Genomic DNA, 25,467 nt, shown 5'->3' on the forward strand with positions numbered 1-25,467 from the left:
TGTTTACTAAGCAAGTCTTCTTTCCAATCTTTCTTGGAATATTTTTCTTCACTTCTGAATAAATGGCAGTCTTTTAGTTTTTCTCTTTACTTCAACCTACTATAAACTATTCTAGTATCAATTGCTGCCTTGAATATAAATTTCTGCCATCTCAAGTCCTTTAGTCTTATTTGATTGTATTCTTAACTATTCACTATTCCTTACAATGTTTTTGTTTTTTTCGCTCATGGGGCTTGAACTCTGGGCCTGGGCGCTGACCCTCAGCTTTTCAGCTCAAGGCTAGCACTCACTTGAGCCACAGCGCCACTTCTGGCTTTTTTCTGCTTATGTGGTGCTGAGGAATCAAACCCAGGGCATCATGCATGCAAGGTAAGTACTCTACCACGGAGCCAACTTCCAGTCCCTTACTATGTTTTTATTGGTTATCTTTTTATTACCAAAGACTTAAACTTGGTTTGCTAAGTTCACTTTTCACCATCTCTAATAATGCTTTTAACACGTTTATGGATTACCTTGAATCCTAATTACTTCTATTTCCTTACTAAAACTTACTAAAGTTTTAAAAGGTTTAAGACCTGTGATTCTTCTTAAACCCAACTTTCTGGAGATGGAGTTACATAATGCAAAATGCCATATTAATCAACTCTATAATAAAAGGCTCATAATTAGTTCACTACTGAATAATGCAAAATGCCATATTAATCAACTCTATAATAAAAGGCTCATAATTAGTTCACTACTGAAATTTTCTTAGTAACAGAATTCAAGTGATAAATTTGATCTCTGGTTTTCCACAGGGATAGGGATTGAACCTAGGACCTTGCACATGCTAGAATTGCCTACATGTCCAGCCCAAGAGAACTTTTTATTAGGTTAGCCTTCAAGCAGGAATATCAAGAACTCTTGGCTGGGCATGATGACACACATCTGTAATACAAGATACATGGGAGGCAGAGAATGAAGAATTGCTAGTTCCAAGAGAGCCTGGACAACATAACGAGACTCCATCTCCAAAACAAAAAGAAAACTCTCAGTACAAGAGTCAGACCCATAGAAATAGAAAGGAACCGGCAATATCTTATCCTGGAAATACCATCTGCAAAAGTGTTACGATACTTATTAACATAAAAGCCAATGCCTCTTAAATGTACTCTCTTCTTTAAGCAATACATGAGCAGAATTCTGAAAACCTTAAATTTTCCCACTGAAGAAAAGCTGAGTAAGATAGTCCTTATTGCACAATTCAGTACGTTAAAAATACAAATGTAAATTAAGTCCTCCTCTCAGCTGCAGCAGGTAGCTTGTAAGATGGCACTTCAGCTGTAACCTCATTTCCACAAATATTTAGGTAGGTTATGTAAAAGAAATCACTTATTTCACACACACTCACTCTCACACACACGCAAATGATACACCAAAAGCTAGATTTTTATTTATTGTATACACACACTTCACAGGTTTATTATTATTAAAAAAAAAGTCTGTACATTACAACCTAGTTACAACTAACTAGCTACACACTAGGGCATTAACATAGCCCATGATTTTTGCCCTAAAACAGGCAACTATGTTACTCCAACTTTCTGAGATTTTCTCAGCTCATGTCATTTGGCCCGGTGTCTCCTCTTCTGTAACTGGGCCCATATCACTTTTTGACCTTTTGGCTAAGACCAAGTATGGAACTGGGCCCACAAGCCCAAGCTCTAGCTTGTTTACTTCATTTCAGGTTCAGCTCAAAGAGGGTACTTTGAGGATTCACTTTTTCATCTTCATATCTGCTTCAATGGCACAGCGGCGTCCCCTGGTTCCCCCATCCTATATGACAGCAGAGAAAGAATAGGAATGTAAGTGAGTTGGTTAGGAGGTAAGAGACAATGTACAACAAAAATGTTGGGAGATTTGTTTTCTTGGGGGAGAGGAGAGAATCAGTAGGAAACTCCAGAAGGAGGAGGGCATTTTCTGTATTCCCACAGAGTAGCTAAAAGAACACCTTGTAGTTTGTGAGAGGAAATGTAGGACAGAGTATCTTGCTCATGCCCATCACAAAGGTCCTTGGAATCCACCTAGGGTCCCACAGAATGACTTATTAGTCATCCCCCCCAGGCCCAAATCATGTGCAAGGAATTGGAAGAGTAAATGAAAGGTGGCAGAGTCAGAAAAGGGAATGAATAATGAGGTTCTTGGCTAACATACCTGTCCAGCTGTTGGTCCCTATAAGAAAGGCCTTTCCTGCAGACTGACCCTGGCACTAGTTCCCTAGCACCTCCTGACAGTTGTTTTCCATGAGATCAGGACAATCAGGCTTCTTTCCATCTGCTGCTCTCTCCCTGCAGCCCAGCTCCTTCCTCTTGTGCAATACTTTGCTGTCTTCAATAGATAAACGATCCTATTAATCAGCCTTGCAATAGCCAGCCAATTGCTTGGGGATCCAGAGTCACTGTTGCAGGCCAATAAGAAAAAACGCAGATCATAGTGTTCTGTTTGTGGTACAGGCTGAGAGGCCTGTAGGCAAGATGAACTAGTGAAGACTTTTGCTGGGCCAGATTACTTTTACATTTCTATTATGCAAGGATTCTAAAATTTTTGGAGCTCACGAACCAAATCTGCCTATGAGGCAACAGTAAGAATAAAAATAACACCTTGCATTTGTATAATACTTTTAATTATTTCTTTCAAGCCCATTCCATACTTATTTCATCCTCACAACATCCCTGTGAGGTAGGCTGGACAGGTACATGATTATTAGTTTTATCACACAGTTGAGGAAATCAAGGCCCCAGAAAATTTCCAAAGACCTTGAGACCATGTAGATAAACTTATAGTCTGATGTCTCTTCCATTACATCATGTTTCATTGTTCCATAATAAACAACAGTCATAGTTCATGGATGGAAAGAATACGTCTTTAGGCTAGCTCTAGCTTATATAATTCCTCCAGCCGTAACTATGCACTGGTCATTGCTACTGAAATCTTTGGCTTAAGTTTTACTGAGCATTTGTGTATCAGGGATTTGTCTCAGAACTTAATTTTGGGAGAAAAACTGTGCTAAATACTGCTAATAGGAGGAACACTGTTTAGCACTGTTAAAAGCCAGGTAGCAGCTGCTGCTCTGAGTAAACTTCTACTTGTAAGAAAAGAATTGCTAAAAGGTAGAGTCAAGAAATGAGCAGATGCCTCCTAGACCTTTTACTCTAAAAATATTTCATATTTCAGTCCAGTGATCTCATAAACAGTCTCTGCCCAGCCCACATACACACACATACACACACACAAAGACAGAAATGCAGAAGACAGTTTCTTATTCATTGACCTGAATAAAAAGAATTTCAAGATATTGCCATAGTCTACATGTTAGATTTCCCTCTGCCACCCACCCCCAGCAGGAGCAGAGACTCTTTCTGGCAACACCACCCCTTGCAGCCATTCAATACTTACAAAGAGAGAGAGAAGGAAGGCAGGAGAGCCCATGGGGACACTGTCCTGTTAGAGGACAAACAAACACTGATCAGGTTCCACGGAAACTCTAGGCTGCAAGCACCCCAAACCTCAGGACAGAGACACAAGCAACCACACACACAAAGACAAAATTTTAAAACTCAAGAACAAGAAGAAAGAGATCCAAAAGCAATCTAGCCTTTATGACTGGGGAAAAAAACTCCAAAAAACAAAAAAACAAAAAGCAGTGATCACCAACTGAGGAAAGCTAATTTGTTTCTCCCATCCTGAAAGCATTCTCACAAAGAAATATTTCACTCATATGCTGAAAATTTCTCCCATCTAATTGGGTCTCTCAGCAGATTTCTAAGAGCTGTGTCTTTTTCTATTGGAATGTAGAAGCTTTGCAATATCAAGCAGCAACAAGGTTATTTGGATGCTTCAGACTTCTAGCACCAAACACTTTTCCTCCTCACCTTCTCTGAAGCATCCTGTTTGCGGGTAGAATCTCTCCCTCGAAGACTTTTAGCACTAATTCCAGATTCAGAAGTTTGCATAATCAACTGTGTAGCCAAGAATTGCTGTAGGGAGAAGAAACATACAGAACTGGTCCAGTAAGGAAAAACTAAGACTCTTTAAGCTTTCTGAACAGGACTTTGTATAGTATCCTTTTATTTTACTCAAATTATTTTTGACTTACTGAAATTTTAGCATATTAAGCTTTGATTCTAGAATAACAGGCTTATTTTTTTTTGTAGCAATATAGGATCAAAATTTCTATCCTCTATATGAACCAAAGACCATTCAACAATTAATGTGTCCAACTTTGCAAAGATAAAATATCTTTTCAATATCAACATCTCAAAGGTGCCTGATAATAGAACGTTAGGAGAGAAGTAAACTATTTGGCTGGGAACCAGTGGCTCATGCTTGCAATTCTAGCTACTCAGGAAGCTGAGATCTGAAGATCACAGTTCCAAACCAGCCAGGCCAGGAAAATATGTGAGACTCTTATCTCCAATTAATCACAGAAAAAACTAATAGTGGTGCTATGGCTAAGTGTAGAGAGCAAAAAGGAGCCCAGGGACAACACTCAGGCCCAGAGTTCAAGCCCTAGGATGGAAAAATAAATAAATGATTTGTGATTAAAAAAAAAAAATTAAGAAACTCTCTTTGGTTCAGAACATATACCAGGTAAATTACGTATTTGCTAAGATGTGGCATGGTGGGGCACACCTGTAATCCCGATGGTGGTGTAATTGTGTAATCTGGGTTGGCAGGGATAGAAGGATCAATATTCAATGCCACCTAGGGCAAAAAGCTAGTGATACTTCATCTTAATGAAAAAGCCTATGATAGCATGCACCTGCCATCTCAAATAAATGGTAGTTGTCCAGGGTGGTATAGGCAAAATATGAGTCCACTGGAAAATGTCAGAGTACTTGCCTAGTAGGTATGAAGCTCTGAATTAAAAAAAAAAAAAAAAAGGGAGTGTGTGGGGGGCAGGGAGCTGGGTAGAGTGGTAGAGTGTTTGCTAGCATACATGAAGTCCTGGGTTCAATTCCTCAGTACCACATCCAGAAGTAGCACTGTGGCTCAAGGATTATAGTGCTAGCCTTGAGCAAACGCAGCTCAGGGATAGTGCCCAAGCCTTGAGTTCAAGCCCCAGGACTGACAAAAAAAAAATCAGGGGTGTGGCTTAAGCGGTAGAGCATCTGCCTACCAATATTGAGGCCCTGTGTTGAATCTCCATTATCACAATAAAGAAAACAGAATTTTCTTGTTTAGACATGGTGAAAGAGACAAGCAACATATGAATTAAAAAATAAAAAATAGGCGGGCACTGGTGGCTCACGCCTGTAATCCTAGCTACTCAGAAGGCTGAGATCCGAGGAACACTGTTCAAAGCCAGCCAGGGCAGGAAAAGTCTGTGAAACTCTTATCTCCAATAAACTATCAGAAAATCGGAAGTGGCGCTGTAGCTCAAGTGGTAGAGCGCTAGCCTTGAGCTGAAGGGCTGAGGGACAGAGCTCAAGCACAGAGTTCAAGCCCCTCGAAAGACAAAAAAATAAAAGAAAAAAATAAAAGCTGAAGCCAGGTGCTGGTGGCTCACACCTATAATCTTAGCTACTCAAGAGGCTGAGATATGAAGATTGCGGTTCAAAGTCAACCTACACAGGAAAGTCTATGAGACTCTTATCATCAATTAACCATCAAAAGCCAGAATTGGAGTTGTGGCTCAAGTGGTAGGTAGAGTACTGGCCTTGAACAAAAAAGTTCAGGGATAGTATCCAGACCTGAGTTCAAGCCCCAGGTCCAGCACAAAAATCAAAACAAACAATCTGGAGTTGGGCTCACAACATGTAATACTAGATCTCCAGGAAGCTGAGATCTGAGGATCAGTGATACAAGAAAGTTTGTGAGACTCTCATCTCCAATTAACGAGCAAAAAACTAGAAGGGGAGCTGTAGCTCAAGTGGAGCACTAGCCTTGAATGAAAAATCTCAGGGGCTGGGAATGTGGCTTAGTAGTATGCATGAAGCCATGGGTTCAATTCCTTAGTACCATATAAACAGAAAAAGCAGGAAGTGGCACTGTGGCTCAAGTGGTAGAGTGCTAACCTTGAGCAAAGGAAGCTCAGGGACAGTGTCCAGGCTGAGTTCAAGCCTCAGTGTTTGCACAAACATACAATCAAAACCAAACTGGGTGTGGCACTTATAGCTCAGACTTATAATCTGAGCTATTCAAGAGGGTAAAATCTCAAGCAAGTTTGAAAACCAAGGTTAGCCAGAGAATTGGTCCAGTAGGGAAACACTAAAATACTAAGGTTTCTGAATAGAGTTTTATTTAGTACTTTTCTACTTAAATGCAACAGGCATTCCATAGAAAAGTTTGAGAAATTCTATCTCCAATTAACCAGCAAAAAAGCTGGACTATGAGACTATCTCAAAAAACAAGCTGCAGCCAGGTGACTCATACCTGTAATGCTGGCTACTACTCAGGAGGCTGAGATCTGAGAATCACAGGTCAAAGCCAGCCCAGGATAGGAAAGTCCACGAGACTCTTATCTCCAATTAAACACCAGAAAACCAGAAGTGGCACTGTAGCGCAAGTGGTAGAGTGCTCGTCTTTGAGTTGAAGAGCTCAGAGACAGTGCCGAAGCCCAGAGTTCAAGCCCCACGACCATCACCACCAACAAAAAAAGCCAGCTCAGGCAAAACAATCCCAACACTCATATTTCTAAATAACCAGCAAAAGACCAGAAGTGGGAATATGGTTCAGTAGCATGGCTGAATTCTAGTACCAGCCAAAAGAAAGTGTTAAAAGTGTGTCAGCCAAGGAAGCAAGCCAAGCAAGCATTAGGTCCTGAGTTCAAGCCCTGGTACCCGGAAAACAAAAATGAAAAACAAATGAAACAAAAAAAGGGGCACTGGTAGATCATTCCTGTAATCCTACTTAGGTAGCTCAGATCTGAGGCTCATACTTTGAAGAGAGCCCAGGTAGGAAAGTCCATGAGATTGTTCCCTCTTAATTAACCACCAAAAAGTTGAAATGGAGCTGTGGTTCAAGTGATACATTACTAGCTTTGAGCAAAAAAGCTCGGAGATAGCACACAGGCCCTGAGTTCAAGCCCTAGGACCAGTACAAACATACACAAACACATACAAAGTCACACACAAACCAAACCATGTAAAAACCTGGGTAAGATACCTAGCACTGAAAGTTTAAATGAAAGAAAAATCCTACAAAACCCTTAAGGAACTGAATTTGCCCAAGAAAAGAAGAATCTTCTATCATAATTACTTCACCATACCAGATAAAAACCAAAATAACTTGAGCAACAATTATAGCCCCATGTGTCCCTGATGCTTATTCCAAGTAAAATACAATTCTTCCCTTGAGATCACTGCAGAAACACAAAGAGCCTCAAAGTACCTGAATCTGTTCCAAGACATCTCGCTGCATCTCTACTGCCATATGATAAACATCATGGTCTGAGCTATTATACATTACAGCATTCTGAAACATCAGCATAATGTCACGCTGGAATTCAGCAGTACTGCGGATTAGCCCATTTTCAATGTTTTTCTTAATAGTTGACAAATCCATAGGCCTAAAAAAAAAAAATGAGAAAATAGCAGTGGAAAAAGAAAAAAAGACCCATCTGGATCTCTAAATATATTATCAGCATGTACATATATATCTTCTCATATATACCTTCAGTCCCAGCAGTCAAGATTCAAATGCCAATCTATCATCCCAAAATATGCACTTAACACAAAAAAGTCAGTGTGTATAATAAGCAACGAAAAAAGCAAGAAATGAGCTTAAGTTCTTTAGACTATCAGCAACTGGGTAAGTTTACCACTACCCTTACAAATACTTATGTTAAACTTACTAGGGTGTTAGTGGGCTCATGCTCATGCTGCAAGTGGCTCAAGTGGCAGAGTGCTAGTCTTGAGCAAAAAAACCCTCACGGACAGTACACAAACCATGAGTTCAAGCCCCAGCACTGGCACACACATACACACATGCATGCACACACAGACACACACAACTGGAACTAGAGGTATGGCTTAAGTAGTTGGGACTCCAGCCTTGAGCAAAAAAGGTAAAGAACAGCACCAAGGCCCTGAGTTCAAGCCCCAGCCAGTACCAGAATGGACACACATAGAAACAAACACAAATACAACACAACAAAAACAACAAAACCCTCTGCAACAGAAAAAGAGAAAAACCCTACTATTTAAAGCAAAAATTCACTTAAGTCTTAACAACTTATAACTTAGGCAAGTCAGTATGCTACACTATGTGTCCTTACCTTTGTACAATGCTGTGGTAACCAGGTGCTATGTCATCTGTAACAGGTTGTAGGAAGACATTGGCATACCTGTCCCAAAACCAGTAAGGTATAATTATTCTCTAGAAGCATAGAGGGAACTTAATTTATGTAACTGAAAGTACTGAAAGCCACCATAAAATTGTGGACCATAGAAATCTACTTGACATTTTTCTAAGCTAACAAAGAGGAGCAGGAGAAAATGAACATACTGACTGGCAAGTCTACTTACCTATGATTAGCTGCAGCTCTCCATACAAGCATGATAGCTTTCTTCCAGATTTTCTGGGCCTGAATAGCTTCTTGATCTTCGCTGCAGACAGAGCTAAAATACAGAAATTCTACTTAGCACAAGTTGATGCATCTTTCTTTTTTCAAAATAAACTTTTTTTTTTTGGTTAACTATTTGTTCAAGGCCAAGAAAGAGAAGGGATTCTCTCTTAGACTGGGAGCATGGATTAAGTGGTTACAGTGCCTGCCTACCCAACATGAGGTCCTGAGTTCAAATCCCACTACTTCCAAAAAAAAAAAAAGAGATCCTATACTTTTTCACCTTTACTGCATCGCATTTGCCTCAAAGAATGAATTTCAGATACTCACAATTGTGAAGAAGCAGGGCTGCTGGGAATGGAGTCTGCCAGTGTATGTGACTGCAGAGTAGCATTGTGTATACTAAAGCCATCATCACTCTCACTCACAGGGGGTTCGTTATCCATTTCTGACAAATAGCCTTCTCCTTGATCTTCTTCCTTAGGTTCCTCTAGGCTGGCTGCTTCACTGACTCCATCTTCCTCCTCATCCTCACCTGGGGCATCCTTAGACATAACGTGTTACAGTCAATAAATGTAAGCAAAGCACTATTAAACATGATCTATATTTTGGGTTAGATCAGTTCTAGAAATTGCCTCACACTGTTTCTTGGCTAAGCCCTCTGACTTTGTACTACCCTCTACTTTTAGACTTTCACTAAGTAAGGTAATTTAGTACCTGGACAAATAAAGGCCAGGATTTTTTAAGAAGAAGGAAAAAAAAAAAAAGCTACTTACTTAATACTAAGCTAAGAGGCGTTCCTTCTTTCCCCTTGCTCTTGAGAGGAACTCTGACCCTGGGTACAAAGTTACCAAAAATAGTTTTATTTCATGTCTCATCTGATGGAGCAAGCTCACATCGAATTACTTTTAAGTCTGTCAATTATTGCTTTTAGTAGATTAATTATTAGTGTGATTTCCTGTGTGTTCTCCCTTGCATTTCTATTCACTCTAAACAATTCTAGGTATATTAATTATATTTCGTGCAATATATGCACAGAAAAGACTATGATCTTTCAAACTCAGATGGGAAGCACATATTGCTTTAGTAATCCCACTATGCCAGATTGTCCACTGTAGCTTCCCCTCATGCAAATCCTTAACAATCTCATCTCAAAGAATAAAGATGTGTTTACTAAAATATATTAAAAAGGTTGTGCTATAAGGAAATCTAATCATATGGCAAGAGGAATAAAGAAAAGTCTGAAATACCTTTATCTGGCTTCCAAAAATAGTCCCTGATTCTTCTTTCAATGATTCTGCAGAGGAGAGAAAGACTACCTGAAGATTTTTCCACCTTAGCCTTCCCCTTCCTATGGACCACAATCCCTTGCAGCTCTCCTTTCCATGCTGACCTGTTCTATCTCCTCTACTTGCCCACAACCCACAATCCCTCACAAGCCAAAGCAAATGATATCAAGTTAGTTACAGAGTATAGATTTTTTGATCTTTATTTACCTGACATTTCAAACTTGTGCTGAGTCTCTGCTTCTAAAGGGTCTTCAATGGGATTTGAGCCATGTGATGGGGACAACATGCTTTCAGGGGATGCCTGAAGACCAGCAAAGAACAAGTATCTTAAATACTGGTAAACTTATCCTTCACGGTTTTTATTCTTCAATAATAATGAGGCTATCTTATTAAATACCTCTGTCTTCACAGTTGTAAGTGGTATCTCCTCGCCTTTTCCACTGGAAACATCTGCTTCAGCAATATCTCCAGTTGCAATACTCCTGGGTTCTTCATCTAAATCTTGGCTCCTGAGTTCTGGTGGCTCCATACTTGTGGCTGGACCAACCCCAGAAACGATTTCAGTTCCTGAAATGCCTGGCTCTGGTTCTGCAGGTTCCACCTTGATCTCAACACCTGACTCCCTGATGTCTACCAGTTCATGGATCCTCTTATTTTCTGTTTCCTCAAAGTCTAGTCTCTCTTGTTTGACTGTCATCTCTGGTGCAGGTAGAGGTACTGGCTTGTCCCGCTCCTGCTGGATTGTGTGCTCCCAGGGGCCAGGTAGGGACTGGGGATCATCATTCTCTTCACAGAATGACAGTGCTGCCTCCACAGCTGCCACATCCAGCACTTCAGGGTGATCATCTACCTGTTTCATAATATGAAGATTGTTGAGGTCACAGAAAAAAAAAAAGTTCCATTTTGCTAGCACTAAGTAAGATGACATTAATCTATAGCCTCTCTCCTCATTTGTTCCATGTAGTACAGGTACCTGTCCTGTGCAAATCAGTAACAGGGATGCTATAGGAAGATAAGTAGTATGTCAGTACCAAAGAGCTTTTAGACTAGAGAAATAGAGATGGTAGAAGCAGGAGAGCTGCTTAAATAACTCTTACTATGAGAAGCAAACATAAAAACCTAAAGAAGCCGATATAGAATCAAAAGACTTACTTACCTTGTCCTCAATGATAGCAATGATGTCTCCAACTGTCTCAAAGTCCAATTCTTCGCCTGTGTAAGACACAGCAATATCCATCTTCTCGGCCAGATCTAAATCTTCCTTCCCATCTATGCTTGGAGGCTTTGATGCACCAGGAGCCTCTGCTACCCCTGATCGGAAGCACTCTTCTTTGATAGAATTAATTATCATGGAGATTTCATTGCTATCCATGGAAACAGTCACAGTATGTGGATCCCCCACAGCCTCCATGGGAACACAGGTGTCAGGCTGACTCACTGAATAACAGGAAGAGAAAAACATCTCAGAAACTTAAAGGGTATTAAGTGACAACTCAGAGATCACGCCAGAACTGTAAACCAGTGCCTACACAGTTAAGGTCAGAAAGTCAAGATCTGCCTGTTTTCCTCTCCCCCATTAGAAAGTAAGAACATTCTCAGGCCTGCTCATATTTGTACAGTTAAACCTCTCTCCCCATCCACAGAACACAATGCCCACCCATATCATTGTTTTTCATATCCTTGTTTTTCTAAGATTAAAGATGGCACATGTCTGTAGGAAATACAAACATCTGAATTGTGTTCATGTTCTTAGACATCTTTAACCAAAGCTCACAAAACAAATTTTGGTCCTAGTGGCTGCTCAGGGCGTGGGTAAAGGACGCACCTGGAGCTACACTTTCAGGAGTGGAGACAGCTGGAGCAGAGGATGGTGCTGGCAGCGCAGGCATCATGACAATTGTAGCCTGGGACACAGACTCTACAGGGGGTGGCACAAGTTTAACTGGAGGCTCACTGGCAACAGTAGTGAAGGAAGCAAGAGGTGTGGTGAACTGTGTAGGACCAGCTTCTAAAAGCCGGGAAAGAGTAGGAGCACCTAACAAAGAGGTACACAAAATGAGGTAAGAAGAAAGCACATGAACAAGAAGCAATAGCCTTAAGACCCAACCAAGAATTTTTTTTTTATAGTTTCAAAGAATGAAAGCAATTCCTGTGTTGAATAAGCTTACCCTCTCCCAAAGTGGGGAACCCTTTATTCTCCCAAGGACCATTTGGATATTCATAACATCCTGACAAGCAGGTGGTTGCAGCTAGCCAACAAGCACACACACATATCTAGTCAATCATGTATTAAATAATATTGCAGGCCTTGTATGATGCTCATAGACAGACACTGTGCATCCCTGATTTGCTGCTGCTGCTGCATCCGTGCATGCATGCATGTATGTTCTAGTCCTAGGGCTTGAACTCAGGGCCTGAGTACTGTCCTGGAGCTTCTTTTGCTCAAAGCTAGTGCTATACCACTTGAGGCACAGCTCCACTTCCTGATCTTACTTCCTTTACCCTCACTTAAAATCTTAGTCCAAGTTAATACAACACAAAAATATGTATCAGAGCTGGGAATGTGGCTTAGTGGTAGAGTGCTTGCTTAGCATGCATGAAGCCCTGGGTTCAATTCCTCAGCACCACATAAACAGGAAAAGCCAGAAGTGGTACTGTGGCTCAAGCTTAAGTGGTAGAATGCTAGCCTTGAGCAAAAGAAGCTCAGGGAAGTGTTCAAGACCCAGGACTGGACAAAAAAAAAAAAAAAAAAAAACAAGGGGCTGGGAAGGTGGCTCAGTGGTAGAGCGCTTGCCTTGCATGCCTGAGACCCTGGGTTCGATTCCTCAGTACCACATAAGCAAAGAGACAAAAGCCGGAAGTGGTGCTATGGCTCAAGTGGTAGAGCGCTAGCCTTGAGCTGAAGAGCTGAGGGACAGCACCCAGGCCCAGAGTTCAGGCCCCACGACCGGACCCAAAGAAAAAAACAAAAAACAAAAAACAAAAAATCAAAAGTAGGTGGTCATTTTTCCTTAGAGGAAAATTAGTAACACTATTAATAACAAAATTTAAAAAAAAACAAAAAAACAAGACATTCAAGAGGCTGAGGCAGAAGGATTTTGTTAAGGCAAGATTTCATGAGTTTGAGTCCAGTGAGTTTCAGACTAGCTTGGAGTACAAATTGAGACATTCAGACCCTATCTAAAAAAGCAAAAACTGCCAAATACTTGTAATCCTAGCTATTAGGAGGCTGAGATCTGAGAATCACTGTTCAAGTTAGCCCAGACAGAATAGTCGATGAGACTCTTATCTCCAACTAGCCAGCTAAAAGCTGTAAGTAGAGGTATGGCTCAAGTGATAAAGCATAAACTGTAAGTTGAAAAGTCATGCTAGAGTTCAAGGCCCTGAATTCAAGCACCCCTCCACCCCCTACCATGCATACACCGCTAGGTACTGTACTGGTGATTCACACCTATCATCCTAACTATGGTCTGAGGATGGCTTGAAGCCAGCCCAGGCAGGAAAGTCTGAGACTCTTATCTCCAATTAAAAACACAGGCACAAAGTGAGAAGTGGAACTGAGGCTCAAGTGATAAAACACAAGCTTTGAGCAAAAAAGCTCAAGGACAATGCCTAGGCCCTAAGTTCAAGACCCAGGACTGGCACCATTAAATATAAACATGTATACACATATACATACATATATACATAAACAAACAGGCCAGGCACTGGCGACTCATACTTGTAATCCTAGCTTCTTAGGAGGCTGATATTGGGAGGCTCTCAGACTGATGCCAGCTCAAGCAGAAATTTGCAAAACTGTGAGCTAGGTGAGGTGGCACAGCTATCCCCCAGTTATCCCAGCTATGACAAGGAAGCCAAATAAATGCCTGAACAGAAAGTAAAGCCTATTTCAAAAATATTAGCAAGTATGGAAGTTGTAGCACAAGTGATAAAGTAAAAGCCATGAACATGAAAGCTGAGCAAATAGGGTTGGAGGCAAGACTCAAATGGTAGAGTGCCAGCCAATAAGCAAAAGTGTCAGATACTGTTTGTTTCCCAGTCTCAAATAAAAAGCTAAGCAGAGTACAAGGTCCTGAGTTAGTTAAGCCCTCGTGCTAACATGATTTAAAAAAAAAAGTGTCCTCCAAATAACAGGGCAGTAGGCATGGCTCATCATTAAGAGTGCCTGCCTACAAGTGCAAAACCCTAAGTTCTATTAAATTTCAGTAGTACAGAAAACTGGTATGAAATCTGTCACTTCTGCTTAGGTTCAGCATGCTATAAACCTCTCAGACTCAACAATATTCAAGTGCCAATGTACTATGTTAGTATGGTATTTTGTATATGCCAGTCCTGAGGCTTGAACTCAGAGCCTGGAGGCTGTCCCTGAATCTCTTTATACTCAAGACCAGCGTTCTCCCACTTAAGCTATAGTACCACTTCTAGTTTTTGAGTGGTTAATTGGAGTCTCACAGGGTCTTTTCTGCCCAGGTTGGCTTCAAACCACAATCCTCAGATCCTGGCCCCCTGAATAGCCAGAATTACAGGTGTGAGCCACTGGTGCCCGCACTCCTGAGCTTTTTTGCTCAAGACTAGCATTCTACCGCTTGAGCCATAACTCTACTTCCAGCTTTTTGATAGTTAAGTGGAGATAGGAGTCTCATGAATTTTCCTACCTGGGCTCGCTCTGAACAGTGATCCTCAGATATCAGCCTATGGGAGTAGCTAGAATTACAGGCACAAACAACTGGCACTGGCCTGTAAAGTTATTTTATACTTAAAAAATTTTCTACTTCATTTAGTTCTCACCACATCTCTGTGAAGTAATAAAATAGGAAATTGAGTCTCAATGGTTAAGTTACCTATCTAAGGTCACAAAACTAACAAGTGGCAGGCCTGAGATTCAAGCCCAGACCTCTCGTTTTAAATGTCTTTCCCTAAAATAATCTTAGGTATCTATCATTCTACAAATTCATAAGCCACAGAAAAGCAGCTTCATTATCAACTTTACTATTCCTCTCATCAACAATCAGGGCTATCAATACTTTGAAGACAGACTAGATTAATAATCTTGAATACTATGTTGTTTAACAAAGCAGCTACAAAACTGAAAAGGAAACTGGGCTTTAAATCTAAGATTAACTTTCTTTTTTTTTTTTTTTTTTTGCCAGTCATGGGGCCTGAGCTCTGGGCCTGGGTGCTGTCCCTCAGCTCTTCAGCTCAAGGCTAGCACTCTACCACTTGAGCCACAGTGCCACTTCTGGCTTTTTCTGCTTATGTGGTGCTGAGGAATTGAACCCAGGGCCTCTTGCATGCAAGGCAAGCACTCTACCACTGAGCCACCTTCCCAGCCCAGATTAACTTTCTTTTATAACAAACATCGAAACCAAATGTGACATCTCTCAAGTAGATAAAGGAAGAGTAGTGACTTACCTGAGGCAGCAGGGGAGGCTGCAACAGTATTGGGTGTTTGCTGTATCTCCCCACCATGTATCATGGGAAGGACCCCGCCTACCTCCAGGAGGACACCCGTACTGTTCAGGTGACTAGAAGCAACAGCCATTTCACTTTCATTGACCTACCAGGGAAGAATAGAAGTGAAGGCTACACTCAAGCTTTCTTTCAATGCTGCTTCCCAAAAAAGCTACAGCAGTCAATCAAACTTCTTGAAACTAAATCTACTATCTACAGAGAATAATTCAGGATCCAGGGGAAACTCTAAACTATAATGTTCAGAACTCATTTGACAAGTGTTCTCTAGGGAAGAAAACCAAAATAATCATGGTTCAGACACCTCAGGACCCAAGGACATGAACAACTTACTTTATTACTATTGTTTTTTTAAATTAACATTTAAGTCCCAGGCACTCCCTTCCAAGTACTAAAACCACAGCTCTCAAACACCCACAGAAGTCTCCATACCAGTCTGGGGCTAGTAGGCAGGAGGCTGCCCTTCTTCAAGAGCTCTGACAGCAGAGGGGAGGGGGGTGGAGTTGCTTTCTGTCCAAGCATCTTTTTCTGGGGTGAATCATCTGTTACTGGGGTCATGGGGGCTTCTAAGGGTGCAGAGCCTGGAGGAAGGGTGTCAGGAATCCCAGGAAACGAGGTGACTGGGGTACTCGGCAAAGTCCCAGGGTTTACCTAAGAGACAACAGAGAACCTTTATCTGACTTCTCAAACTATGGAAGGTTCCCTAATAATCTGGATGGGTTAGTGTGGCTATTATTTTATTACTTCTGAGTAGATATGCCCAGAAACCCTCTAACCCTCCTGCTCTCTTCCCCACAATATTTTTCCTTCCACCCACTCTGATTTACAAGAACCCAAACAGATTCCATCCACTTGCCACTAACAATCTCCTTACCCACTACCACTCTTATTTATAAAGAACTGAACCTCACTCCAGTAGGACTTTTTTAAAGACTAGTGTATTTAGCTAATAATTTCTGAAGAGTTTCACCTATCTCTCAAAAGGTCAAAAGCCTTCATGCTTTTAAATGGTCCATATTTATCTTGTATATATAACAGAGTACATGGTAAGTTTAGTCTTTAGCATTGAGATCAAGAGAAAAAATTGTTTCTAGGCAAAAAGTGTTTTCCTCATTACTCAGCTCTCAGTTGACTTATTGCCCCTTCAGAGATCAATTTCAATAGATGGAAATATACTCACCCCAGAGGTAGCCTCTTCCATCGTGGTTGGGGTCAAGTCTCCAAGTGGATAATCACCTCCTGGGGAGGCAGAATCTATAGGAGAGCGGACCATCACAGTAGGTAACCTCCGAGGGGGTGTTTTTACTGCTTGCCGGGCTAGAACACAAAAAAAGAACAGTCTAAATACTCCAGAGTAAATAATCAGAACATGGTAGCCTATTCCATAATCCAGCTACATAGCAAATAGGTAGGAGGATCTCCATCCCATGTCTGCCCCAGCAAAAACTCAGCTCAGATTAAAAACAAAGCAAAACAAAAAACTTGAGATGCCATCTGAAAATGAACTAGACAAAAATGGCTGGCTAAAACGGTAACCCAGTACAAAAAAAAAAAAAGCAAAACCAGACACAGAGGCTGTTGTATTATAATGAACAATTATAACATATTATTCTATATTATATACTATGTACATTATATATTGTTTATATTATATATATTATTATAATGAACTATTATAAGTTTGAATTCAAAATCTTTAATACTTTTGAAGATGAATTATTTTTGCTGTTTTTGTGCTGGTACTGGGGCTTGAACTGGGGGCTAAGCACTTTCCTTGAGCAGTTTTTCTCAAGCTCATCACGTTTTTTTGCTAGTGGTCTATCACCTGAGCCACAGGTCCACTTTCTGCTTTTTTTGTGGTTAAATGGAGATTAATAGTCACACAGACTTTGGCTGGCTTTGAATCATGATCCTCAGATCTCAGCCTCCTAAGTAGCTAGGATTCCAGGCTTGAGCCACCAGTGCCTGGCATTGATGGTTTTTCCTTCTTAGCCCAGTCTGTCTTAAGGTAGTTCTCATTAAGCAAACTAATTATCCTAAAGATTCTCAGAGTAGAAAAATGGTTTATGTATTCTCTGGCTCCAAGTGGCAGAGCATCAGCTTTGGACAAAAACACCAACAAGAGCCCAAACTCTGAAGTTTAAGCCCCAGCACAGGAACACACAAGCACATGCGTGCACCCACACGCACACATTTTCTTCTTTCTTGCTATTACTCTACCACTTGAGCCACAGCACCATTTCTGGCGTTTTCTGTTTATGTGGTACTGAGAAACTGAACCCAGGGCTTCATGAATGCTAGGCAAGTACTCTACCACTAAGCCACATTTCCAGGCCGCCCCCCCCACCCCACTTTCTTCAATAACTTAAGTTTTGGTTTTTCAGAGCTATGAGCATGGCTCAAGTGGTAAAGCACCTATCAATTGCTAGCAGGCAAAGATCCTGAGTTCAAACTCTAGTGGTTCTTGCAAGTAATTCTAACTACTCAGAAGGCCAAGAACTGAAGATTATGATTCAAGGTCAGCTAAACAGCTAATAATCTTACCTCCAATGTAACCAACAAGAAGTGGAAAGTGGAACTGTGGCTCAAGTGGTAGAGAGCAAAAAACTCATGGAAGTGTCCTTCAAGCCCCAGCATCCACACAAAACAAAAGACATACTTCAAAGGTTCACTGCTTGTAGTTGGCAAAAGCTCCCCTTGTCAAATAACTGCTCTTTTCCCCATCTTTCCACCTCTAAAATCCTTTGACTTTTGTGGGGCTTGAACTCAGGGCCTGGGTGCTGTCCCTAAGCCTCTTTGTGCTTAAAACTAACATTTTACCACTTGAGCCACAGCACCACTTAGGGATTTTAGTGGTTAATTGGAGATTAAGAGTCTCATAGGTACTTTTCTGCCTAGGCTGGCTTCGAATAGTAATCCTTACCTCAGCCTCCTGAGTAGCTAGGATTACAGGCATGAGCCACCTATGTGCAGCTCTTTTGACTTTCAAAACCTATGTTTCATATCTTATTATTAAGCCTCTGTATCCTAAAAGTAAATCTTAGGTTTTGTAAGATCTCAATAGAGCTCATTTTCTAGGAGCTGTTTCCTTGACATTAAAGGATATTTCAACTGTGAAAGAAGATTATAGAAGTCTTTTTTCTTTTCCTTTTCTTTTGGTGCTGGTACTCAGGGCTTGGGTGCTGGGTGACCATGAGGCATACAGAAGGTACATGCAAAGAAAATTATAACTCTGACAGTATTGTTTTCTGGTAACTTTGTAATCATACCAGTGGACTAGAATGCCTAAATGGGGGAAGAAAAAAAAGAGGAGGCCATGAAAGAAAATTTAACTATTGGCTACTACCTTACAAAACAGTACTTCAACTATCATCAGCATGCAGTCGTGAGCAAGCAATTACTAAATAGGCAGAATTCAGCTTACCTTGGTATGCAGCATCTGTTGCCTTCCTCTTTATTTCAGCCTCTTCTTCCTCTAGTTTCTTTTTCCTAAAAAGGGAATTAAGGGTTAAACCTAGTCAGCTTTTCTTTTTTTTTTTTTTTTTTTGGTCGGTCGTGAGGCTTGAACTCTGGGCCTGGGCGTTGTCCCTCAGCTCTTCAGCTCAAGGCGAGCGCTCTACCACTTGAGCTACAGCGCCACTTCCGGTTTTCTGGTGGTTTATTGGAGATAGGAGTCTCACAGTCTCTCCTGCCCGGGCTGGCTTTGAACCGCGATCCTCAGATCTCAGCCTCCTGAGTAGCTAGGATTACAGGCGTGAGCCACCAGCGCCTGGCTTCAGCTTTTCTTATCTATAGTTCACAATACCTTCAGGGCAGATACTTTTCCCCCTCAGATAATTACTTTCCAGAGAAAAGGCCTAAATAGGAATTATAACCAGCAAAATAGGAACTGGGGGGTTTAGCAGCTCCCAGTTTTCTACGCAGGTAAAACAGAATAGTTATGGTCTCATACTGAAATGTTCTATCACATCTAAGTATCACTCCTTCTTCCCAAGCCACCAGACCTCTCTGTATCTTTTCCTATTTCAAATCTAAATGGATGGTGGATAGAGGTAATAAACTACATTACTTGAGGGAATGAGAAAATGAGAAAAGAGTATACATAGAACTCACATTGCAATGTCATTGCAAAGCTCATCTAGTCGATTATCCATATGCCCAGCTTGAATTAGTTCTGCGTCTCTTTTCAGCCGTCTGTAGGAAGAGGTAGAGATTGAGGGTTTTTTTCATGTTGCCTAGCCTGGCCTAAACTCATGGACTCAAGTAATTTTTTGGGTTTTTTTTTGCAAGTCCTGGGGCTTGAACTCAGGGCCTGGGTACTGTTCCTGAGCTTCTTTTACTCAGGGCTAACACTCTACTACTTGAGCCACAGTGCCACTTTCAGCCTTTTCTGTTTATGCAGTACTGAGGAATCGAACCCAGGGCTTTATACATTCTAGGCAAGCATTCTACCACTAAGGCACATTCCCAACCCTCTGTTTTATTTTTTTTTAATCTGCTGATTTGTGAGCTGTGATCAATACCAGAAGTCAGACACTTCTGTCTTTCACAAGCATTTGATATGCTCTTGTAAGTACCTGTATTTCTCTTGGGTTTCCTTTATCACTTTCTTTAGTTCCTCAACTCTTTCAGCAGTCAGTTTCCGAACAATAACATCTTCAACAGTTTCCACCACTTCGCCTTTCTCACCCCGTTTCCGTCTATAGAAAATAAGAAAATAATCTGAGTAAGAAAATATTTGTTCCTACTCAGAAGTCTTCTTTGTCACTTAATCACAGAAAACTGCTATATCTATACTACCTAATATTATATATTTAATCCAAGTTTCCATGGCAAGCCATTTTATTAAAGACATTTGACTGTAATACCTCACTCTATACTCACTTTGGGGTCTCAGTGGTCTCCAAGAGTTCAGAGTATTGAGAAGCACAATGCTATGGAAAAAAGTAAAAATCTGATAAGCAAGCCTGGAAAGATTAAGCATTTAAATAGATTAAATAAAGATTTAGTGAAGAGAGCTACCTTCAAGATGTGTTTGTTTCTCAAGAGAATTACTTTACATTTAATCAGTTTAAAGTAACAGAAAGATACAACTATGTCTTCTGGAGTAGTGTTTGTGTATTTGAGGCATCAACCTAATAATATATTTATGGCTAATATTTACTAGCAAGGCACTGTGCTATATATTTGATATCTCTTACCTCAACTAATGTTACAACAATCCTAACTTATCTCTACTTCATAAACTAGAAAACTACGTATGACGTTCCAGAACTATGTATGACCCAGAACTGTGTAACTCCCAAGCGTGGGCTCTTAACTAATATACCACACTGAGAAGAAGAGTTTGTAAACTGAATATGGTTTTTCATGTCTGTACTCATAGCACTTAGGAAAGCTGATGCAAGAAGCTCTGGGTTACATAATGAGATCCTGTCTCTCAACAAAAAAGAAAAAAAAAAAAAAAGCTGGGTACAAGTGGCTTACACTTAAAATGGCTACTCAAGAAGTTGAGATCTGATGATCAAGGTTTGAAGCTAGTGCAGGCAGAAAAGTCCCAGATATTCTATCTTCAATTAACCAGCAAAAAAGCTGGAACTGGAGGTATGGCTTAAGTGGCAGAGTGCTAGCCCCTACCAAAGGGTGCAAGGCCGTTAAGACCACAAGAAGAGTTTGTAAAAGGAAAAAAATTTTCAACTATTCTGCCATCATTGAATAAGAATAAGACAGAATCTGGTTAGGGAACTGAATTAACATCTCAATGACTATAAAGTAGCACTGAGGTGGTAATGATGAAAGAGGTGACCCTGATTAAGATGTATTATATTACCTGGTGCTGGAGGCTCATACCTGTAAACCCTAGCTATTTAGGAGGCTGAGATCTGAGGATCACAGTTCAAAGCTAGCCCAGGTAGAAAAGTCCCCAAGAGACTCTTATCTCCAAATAATCACTCAAAAACCAGAAGTGGAGCTATGGCTAAAAGTGAAAGAGAACATTAGCCTTGAGCAAAAAGAGCTCAGGGACAGAGCCTAAGCCCTGAGTTCAAGCCCTGTGACCAAAAAATAAAATAAATAAAATAAAAAAATTTTAAATAGCATGTTGAATTGAAATCCCTCCGAACAACTACCTAAAAAAAATTTAAAAATTAAAAAAATTTAGCAAACTTGGAAAAAAAGAGCACTTGGTTGGTAACTTTTTTCATTTTTGGTGTGTGGGGGGAGGGGCCGATCCTGGAGCTTGAACTCAGAGCCTGGGCACTGCCCTTGAGCCTCTCTGTGCTCTAGGCTAGCATTCTACCACTTGAGCCACACCACTTCTGGTTTTTTCTGTTTATGTGGTACTGAGGAATCGAACCCAGGGCTTCATGCACGCTAGGCAAGCACTCTACCACTAAGCTACATTCCCAGCCCCATAACTTACTTTTTGAGAGAACCAGTCTGGAGGGCGGCCAGGTTCTGCAAAGGGCTTGATTGCTCTGCTAACTGATACCCTACAAAATGAGAATAGCCTTAATACATAATAAACGCACTAAACTGCTCAGAGTTCAAGGATTAGACTTCAAACTTTAGGTTTAAAAAAAAAACTGTCATTGGGAAGTGTCCTGAAATATCTTTCAATTTTTATTATAATTACCATTCATTTATTTTGAAATTCTGGGGATCAAACTCAGAGCCTCATATATGCTATCAAACATTCTATTAATGATCTTACACCTTCAGTCCTGGAGTATCTGATGGTGGAAAATGACACAACTACTTAAAAAATCACTACTAGATGACACATTGGTACACGCCCGTAATCTCAGTTACCTGGAACTAGGCATAAGGATTTCGTGTTTGAGACTAGTCTGGGAAACACAGTAAGATTCTTATCTCCACAGGAGTCACTGCTAACCAAGTTTATCTGGATGATATGCTTACTACTCTAACTACGATATTCTTTTTTTGGTTTTTGGTTTTTTTTTGGGTCCGGTTGTGGGGCCTGAACTCTGGGCTGGGCGCTGTCCCACAGCTCTTCAGCTCAAGGCTAGCGCTCTACCACTTGAGCCACAGCGCCACTTCCAGCTTTTTTTCTTTTTGCTTATGTGGTGCTGAGGAATCGAACCCAGGGCCTCAGGCATGCAAGGCAAGCGCTCTACCTTCCCAGCCCCCTAACTACGATATTCTTGAACCTAGTCAAGTATTATAATGTATTCACTCAGGAAAATACTTTTGTCAGTTTTCCTCTTAGTTTTTTTTTTTTTTTTTTGGTCAGTTGTGGGGCTTGAACTCTGGGCCTGGGCGCTGTCCCTCAGCTCTTTAGTTCAAGGTGAGCGCTCCCCCTCTTGAGCCACAGTGCCACTTCCAGTTTTCGAGTGGTTTATTGGAGATAAAAGTCTCATGGACTTTCCTGCCTGGGCTGGCTTTGAACCTCGATCCTCAGATCTCAGCCTCCTGAGTACCTAGGATTACAGGCGTGAGCCACCAGCACCTGGCACTCTTAGTTCTTTTAGAAAAGACCTGTGTTGATCTGAGGATGTAGCTAAATAGTAGAGTACTTGGGTAGTATGCTAAAGGTCTTAGATTTGGACTCTCATATTCTAAAACAAAACAAAACAAAAACCCAGACACTGAGTACACAGGTATACAAGAGTACTTTATATCATGTTCCTAAGGATAAAACATTTCATATTATTATTTTTTTTGTGTGTGTGCCCCCCCACCCCACACATGCATGTGCTTGTGTCAGTCAAGGACTTGAACTCAGGGCCTAGGTGCTGTGCCCGAGCTCTACCACTTGAGCTACAACTTTACTTCTTACTTTTTGAAAGCTGACTGGGCACTGTTCACAAACTTTCCTGCCTGGACTGGCCTTTCACTGTGATCCTCAAATCCCAGCCTCCTAAGTAGCTAGGGATACAGGCATGAGCCTCGAGTGCCTGGTGCATGTGCACTGGTTCTAGGGCTGGTCAGGGCCTGAGCACTGTCCTGCAGCTTTTTTGGTCAAGGCTGGACAGCTCCACTTCTGGCTTTTTGGTGGTTAATTTAAGGTAAGAATCTCAGTTCTTCCTTAGGCCAGCTTTGAACTGAGATCCCTAGATCTAAGCCTCCTAAGTAGCTAGAATTATAGGTGTTAGCCCCTAACACCTGGCAAAATACTTCATATTCTTAAAAAGAAAAAAGGTGGAACTGGAAAGGTGGCTCAGCAGTAGAGTGCTTGCCTTGCATGCATGAGGCCCTGGGTTCAATTCCTCAGCACCACGCAAGTAGAAAAATCCAGAAGTGGCACTTGTAGCTGTGGCTGAAGTGGTAGAGGGCTAGCCTTGAGCTGAAGGCCCAGAGTTCAGGCCCCACAACTGACAAAAAAAAAAAAAAAAAAAAAAAAAAAGAAAAAGAAAAAGAAAAAAGGTCTTACTTAATTATTTTGGGGTGTTGGGGTACCACAATGTAAGCAATTTTTTCCACCTAATTTTTCTAACTTTAACTGTAAAACTATAAAAAGGAGTGGGAAAAGATGGGCATTCTATCAAGAAGGGGAATATAATTAGACCATTTCCTTTTTTTTTTTCTTTATTGGTCGTGGGGCTTGAACTCTGAGCTTGGACGCTATCCTTCAACTGTTCAGCTCAAGGCGAGCACTCTACTACTTGAGCCACAGCACCACTTCTAGTTTTCTAGTGGTTTATTGGAGATAAGAGTCCCACAGCCTTACCCTGGCTGACTATGAACCGCGATACTCAGATCTCAGCCTCCTGAGTAGCTAGGATTACAGGCATGAGCCACCAGCATCTGGCTACCATTTATTTATTTATTTTTATTGTGAAAATACTGTACAGAGGGGTTACAATTACATGGGCAAGATAATGACCGTTTACTTTTTTAAATAATCAAGTTCTAACCTGAACAGGCAAGAGGTCCGAGTTTAATCCCTAACATGGACAAAAAAGAAAAAAAAATGGGAAAGCTTGTGACTTTTTTTTTGCCTTTCTTCTTTCTGTTTAGATGAAGATCAAGCAGCCAGATGTCTAAGAAACAAACTGAAGATGCTGAGAAAATTCAACTGAAGATGTGAGGAAAGGGAAGCAGAGAAGAGCCTTATTATGAAGTTACTATATCATCTATAAACTTACTTCTAGGCTCCCTTATTTTTGATACTTGTTTTTGTTTTGGAAGGGGGGGCAGTTCTGGGGCTTGAACTTATGGCCAGGGCACTATCCCCGAGCTTTTGTTCAAGGCTAGCACTCTATTACTTAAGCCACAGCTCAGGAGGTTGAGATATGAAGGTTAAAGTTCAGCCCAATCAAAAAATTGGTTAAGAGCCAGGTGCAGGTGGTTCATGCCAGTAATTCTAGCAACTCAGGAGGCCAACATCTGAGGACTATTGGTTCAAAGCCAGTCCAAACAGGAAACGTCCAAGAGACACTTATCTCCAATAAACTATTCAAAAAAGCTCAGTGGCACTGTGGCTCAAAGTGTCAGAGCACTAGTTTGGAGCAAAAGCTCAGGAACAGTGCCCAAGCCCAGAGTTCAAGCCCTAGGACTGGCAAAAAAAATGTTGGTAAGACTTTAGCCAGCAAAAAGTTGGAAAGCACTAGGTTTTGAATGGTAAAAGCCAAGAAAGAGCACGAGGTCCTAAGTCCAGTACTTATACTACAAGAAAAAAAAAAGGTAGGATATAAAAACTCTCTACAGGGGCTGGGAAGGTGGCTCAGTGGTAGAGCGCTTGCCTTGCATGCATGAGGCCCTGAGTTCGATTCCTCAGCATCACATAAGCAAAAAGAAAAAAGCCACAAGTGGCACTGTGGCTCAAGTGGTAGAGCGCTAACCTTAAGCTGAAGAGCTGAGGGACAGTGCCCAGGCCCAGAGTTCAGGCCCCACCATCGGACCCCCCCCCCCAAAAAAAAGAAATCTCTACAAGAGGCTGGGAAGGTGGCTCAGTGGTAAAGCGATTGCCTTGCATGCATGAGGCCCTGGGTTCGATTCCCTAGCACCACATAAGCAAAAAGAAAAAAAGCCGGAAGTGGCACTGTGGCTCAAGTAGGTAGATTACTAGCCTTGAGCTGAAGAGCTGAGGGACAGCGCCCAGGCCCGGAGTTCAGGCCCCACGACCAGATCAAAAAAACTCTCTACAAGTTAAACTTAAGGCTGGAGGTATGGTTCAGTGGTAGAGAACCTGCCTAG

At 41.2% G+C, this 25,467-nt stretch overlaps 1 protein-coding gene across 7 annotated transcripts in view; it reads right to left on the minus strand.

Annotated features, from left to right (window-relative positions):
- The window catches only part of Brd8 (bromodomain containing 8), a 46,849-nt gene that overhangs the window by 18,155 nt on the left and 3,227 nt on the right, over positions 1-25,467 (minus strand). For 2 of the 7 annotated variants that reach the window (XM_070036078.1, XM_070036082.1), the window contains exons 3-21: positions 21,728-21,797; positions 20,191-20,240; positions 19,884-20,006; positions 19,420-19,500; positions 18,731-18,795; positions 16,487-16,623; positions 15,739-15,957; positions 15,250-15,394; positions 11,660-11,869; positions 10,991-11,271; positions 10,232-10,684; positions 10,042-10,135; positions 9,796-9,842; positions 8,876-9,090; positions 8,508-8,600; positions 8,258-8,326; positions 7,372-7,549; positions 3,912-4,016; positions 3,436-3,480 (exon numbers count right to left, since the gene is read on the minus strand). In XM_070036078.1, coding sequence (XP_069892179.1) covers positions 3,436-3,480; positions 3,912-4,016; positions 7,372-7,549; positions 8,258-8,326; positions 8,508-8,600; positions 8,876-9,090; positions 9,796-9,842; positions 10,042-10,135; positions 10,232-10,684; positions 10,991-11,271; positions 11,660-11,869; positions 15,250-15,394; positions 15,739-15,957; positions 16,487-16,623; positions 18,731-18,795; positions 19,420-19,500; positions 19,884-20,006; positions 20,191-20,240; positions 21,728-21,797 — 2,680 coding nt within the window. The other 5 variants (XM_070036083.1, XM_070036084.1, XM_070036085.1 and 2 more) reach the window with 5 other exon arrangements.

The sequence above is a fragment of the Dipodomys merriami genome, unplaced genomic scaffold (genome assembly GCF_024711535.1).
Source record: "Dipodomys merriami isolate MVZ:Mamm:240054 unplaced genomic scaffold, mDipMer1.0.p SCAF_27, whole genome shotgun sequence".
Classification (NCBI taxonomy): domain Eukaryota; kingdom Metazoa; phylum Chordata; class Mammalia; order Rodentia; family Heteromyidae; genus Dipodomys; species Dipodomys merriami.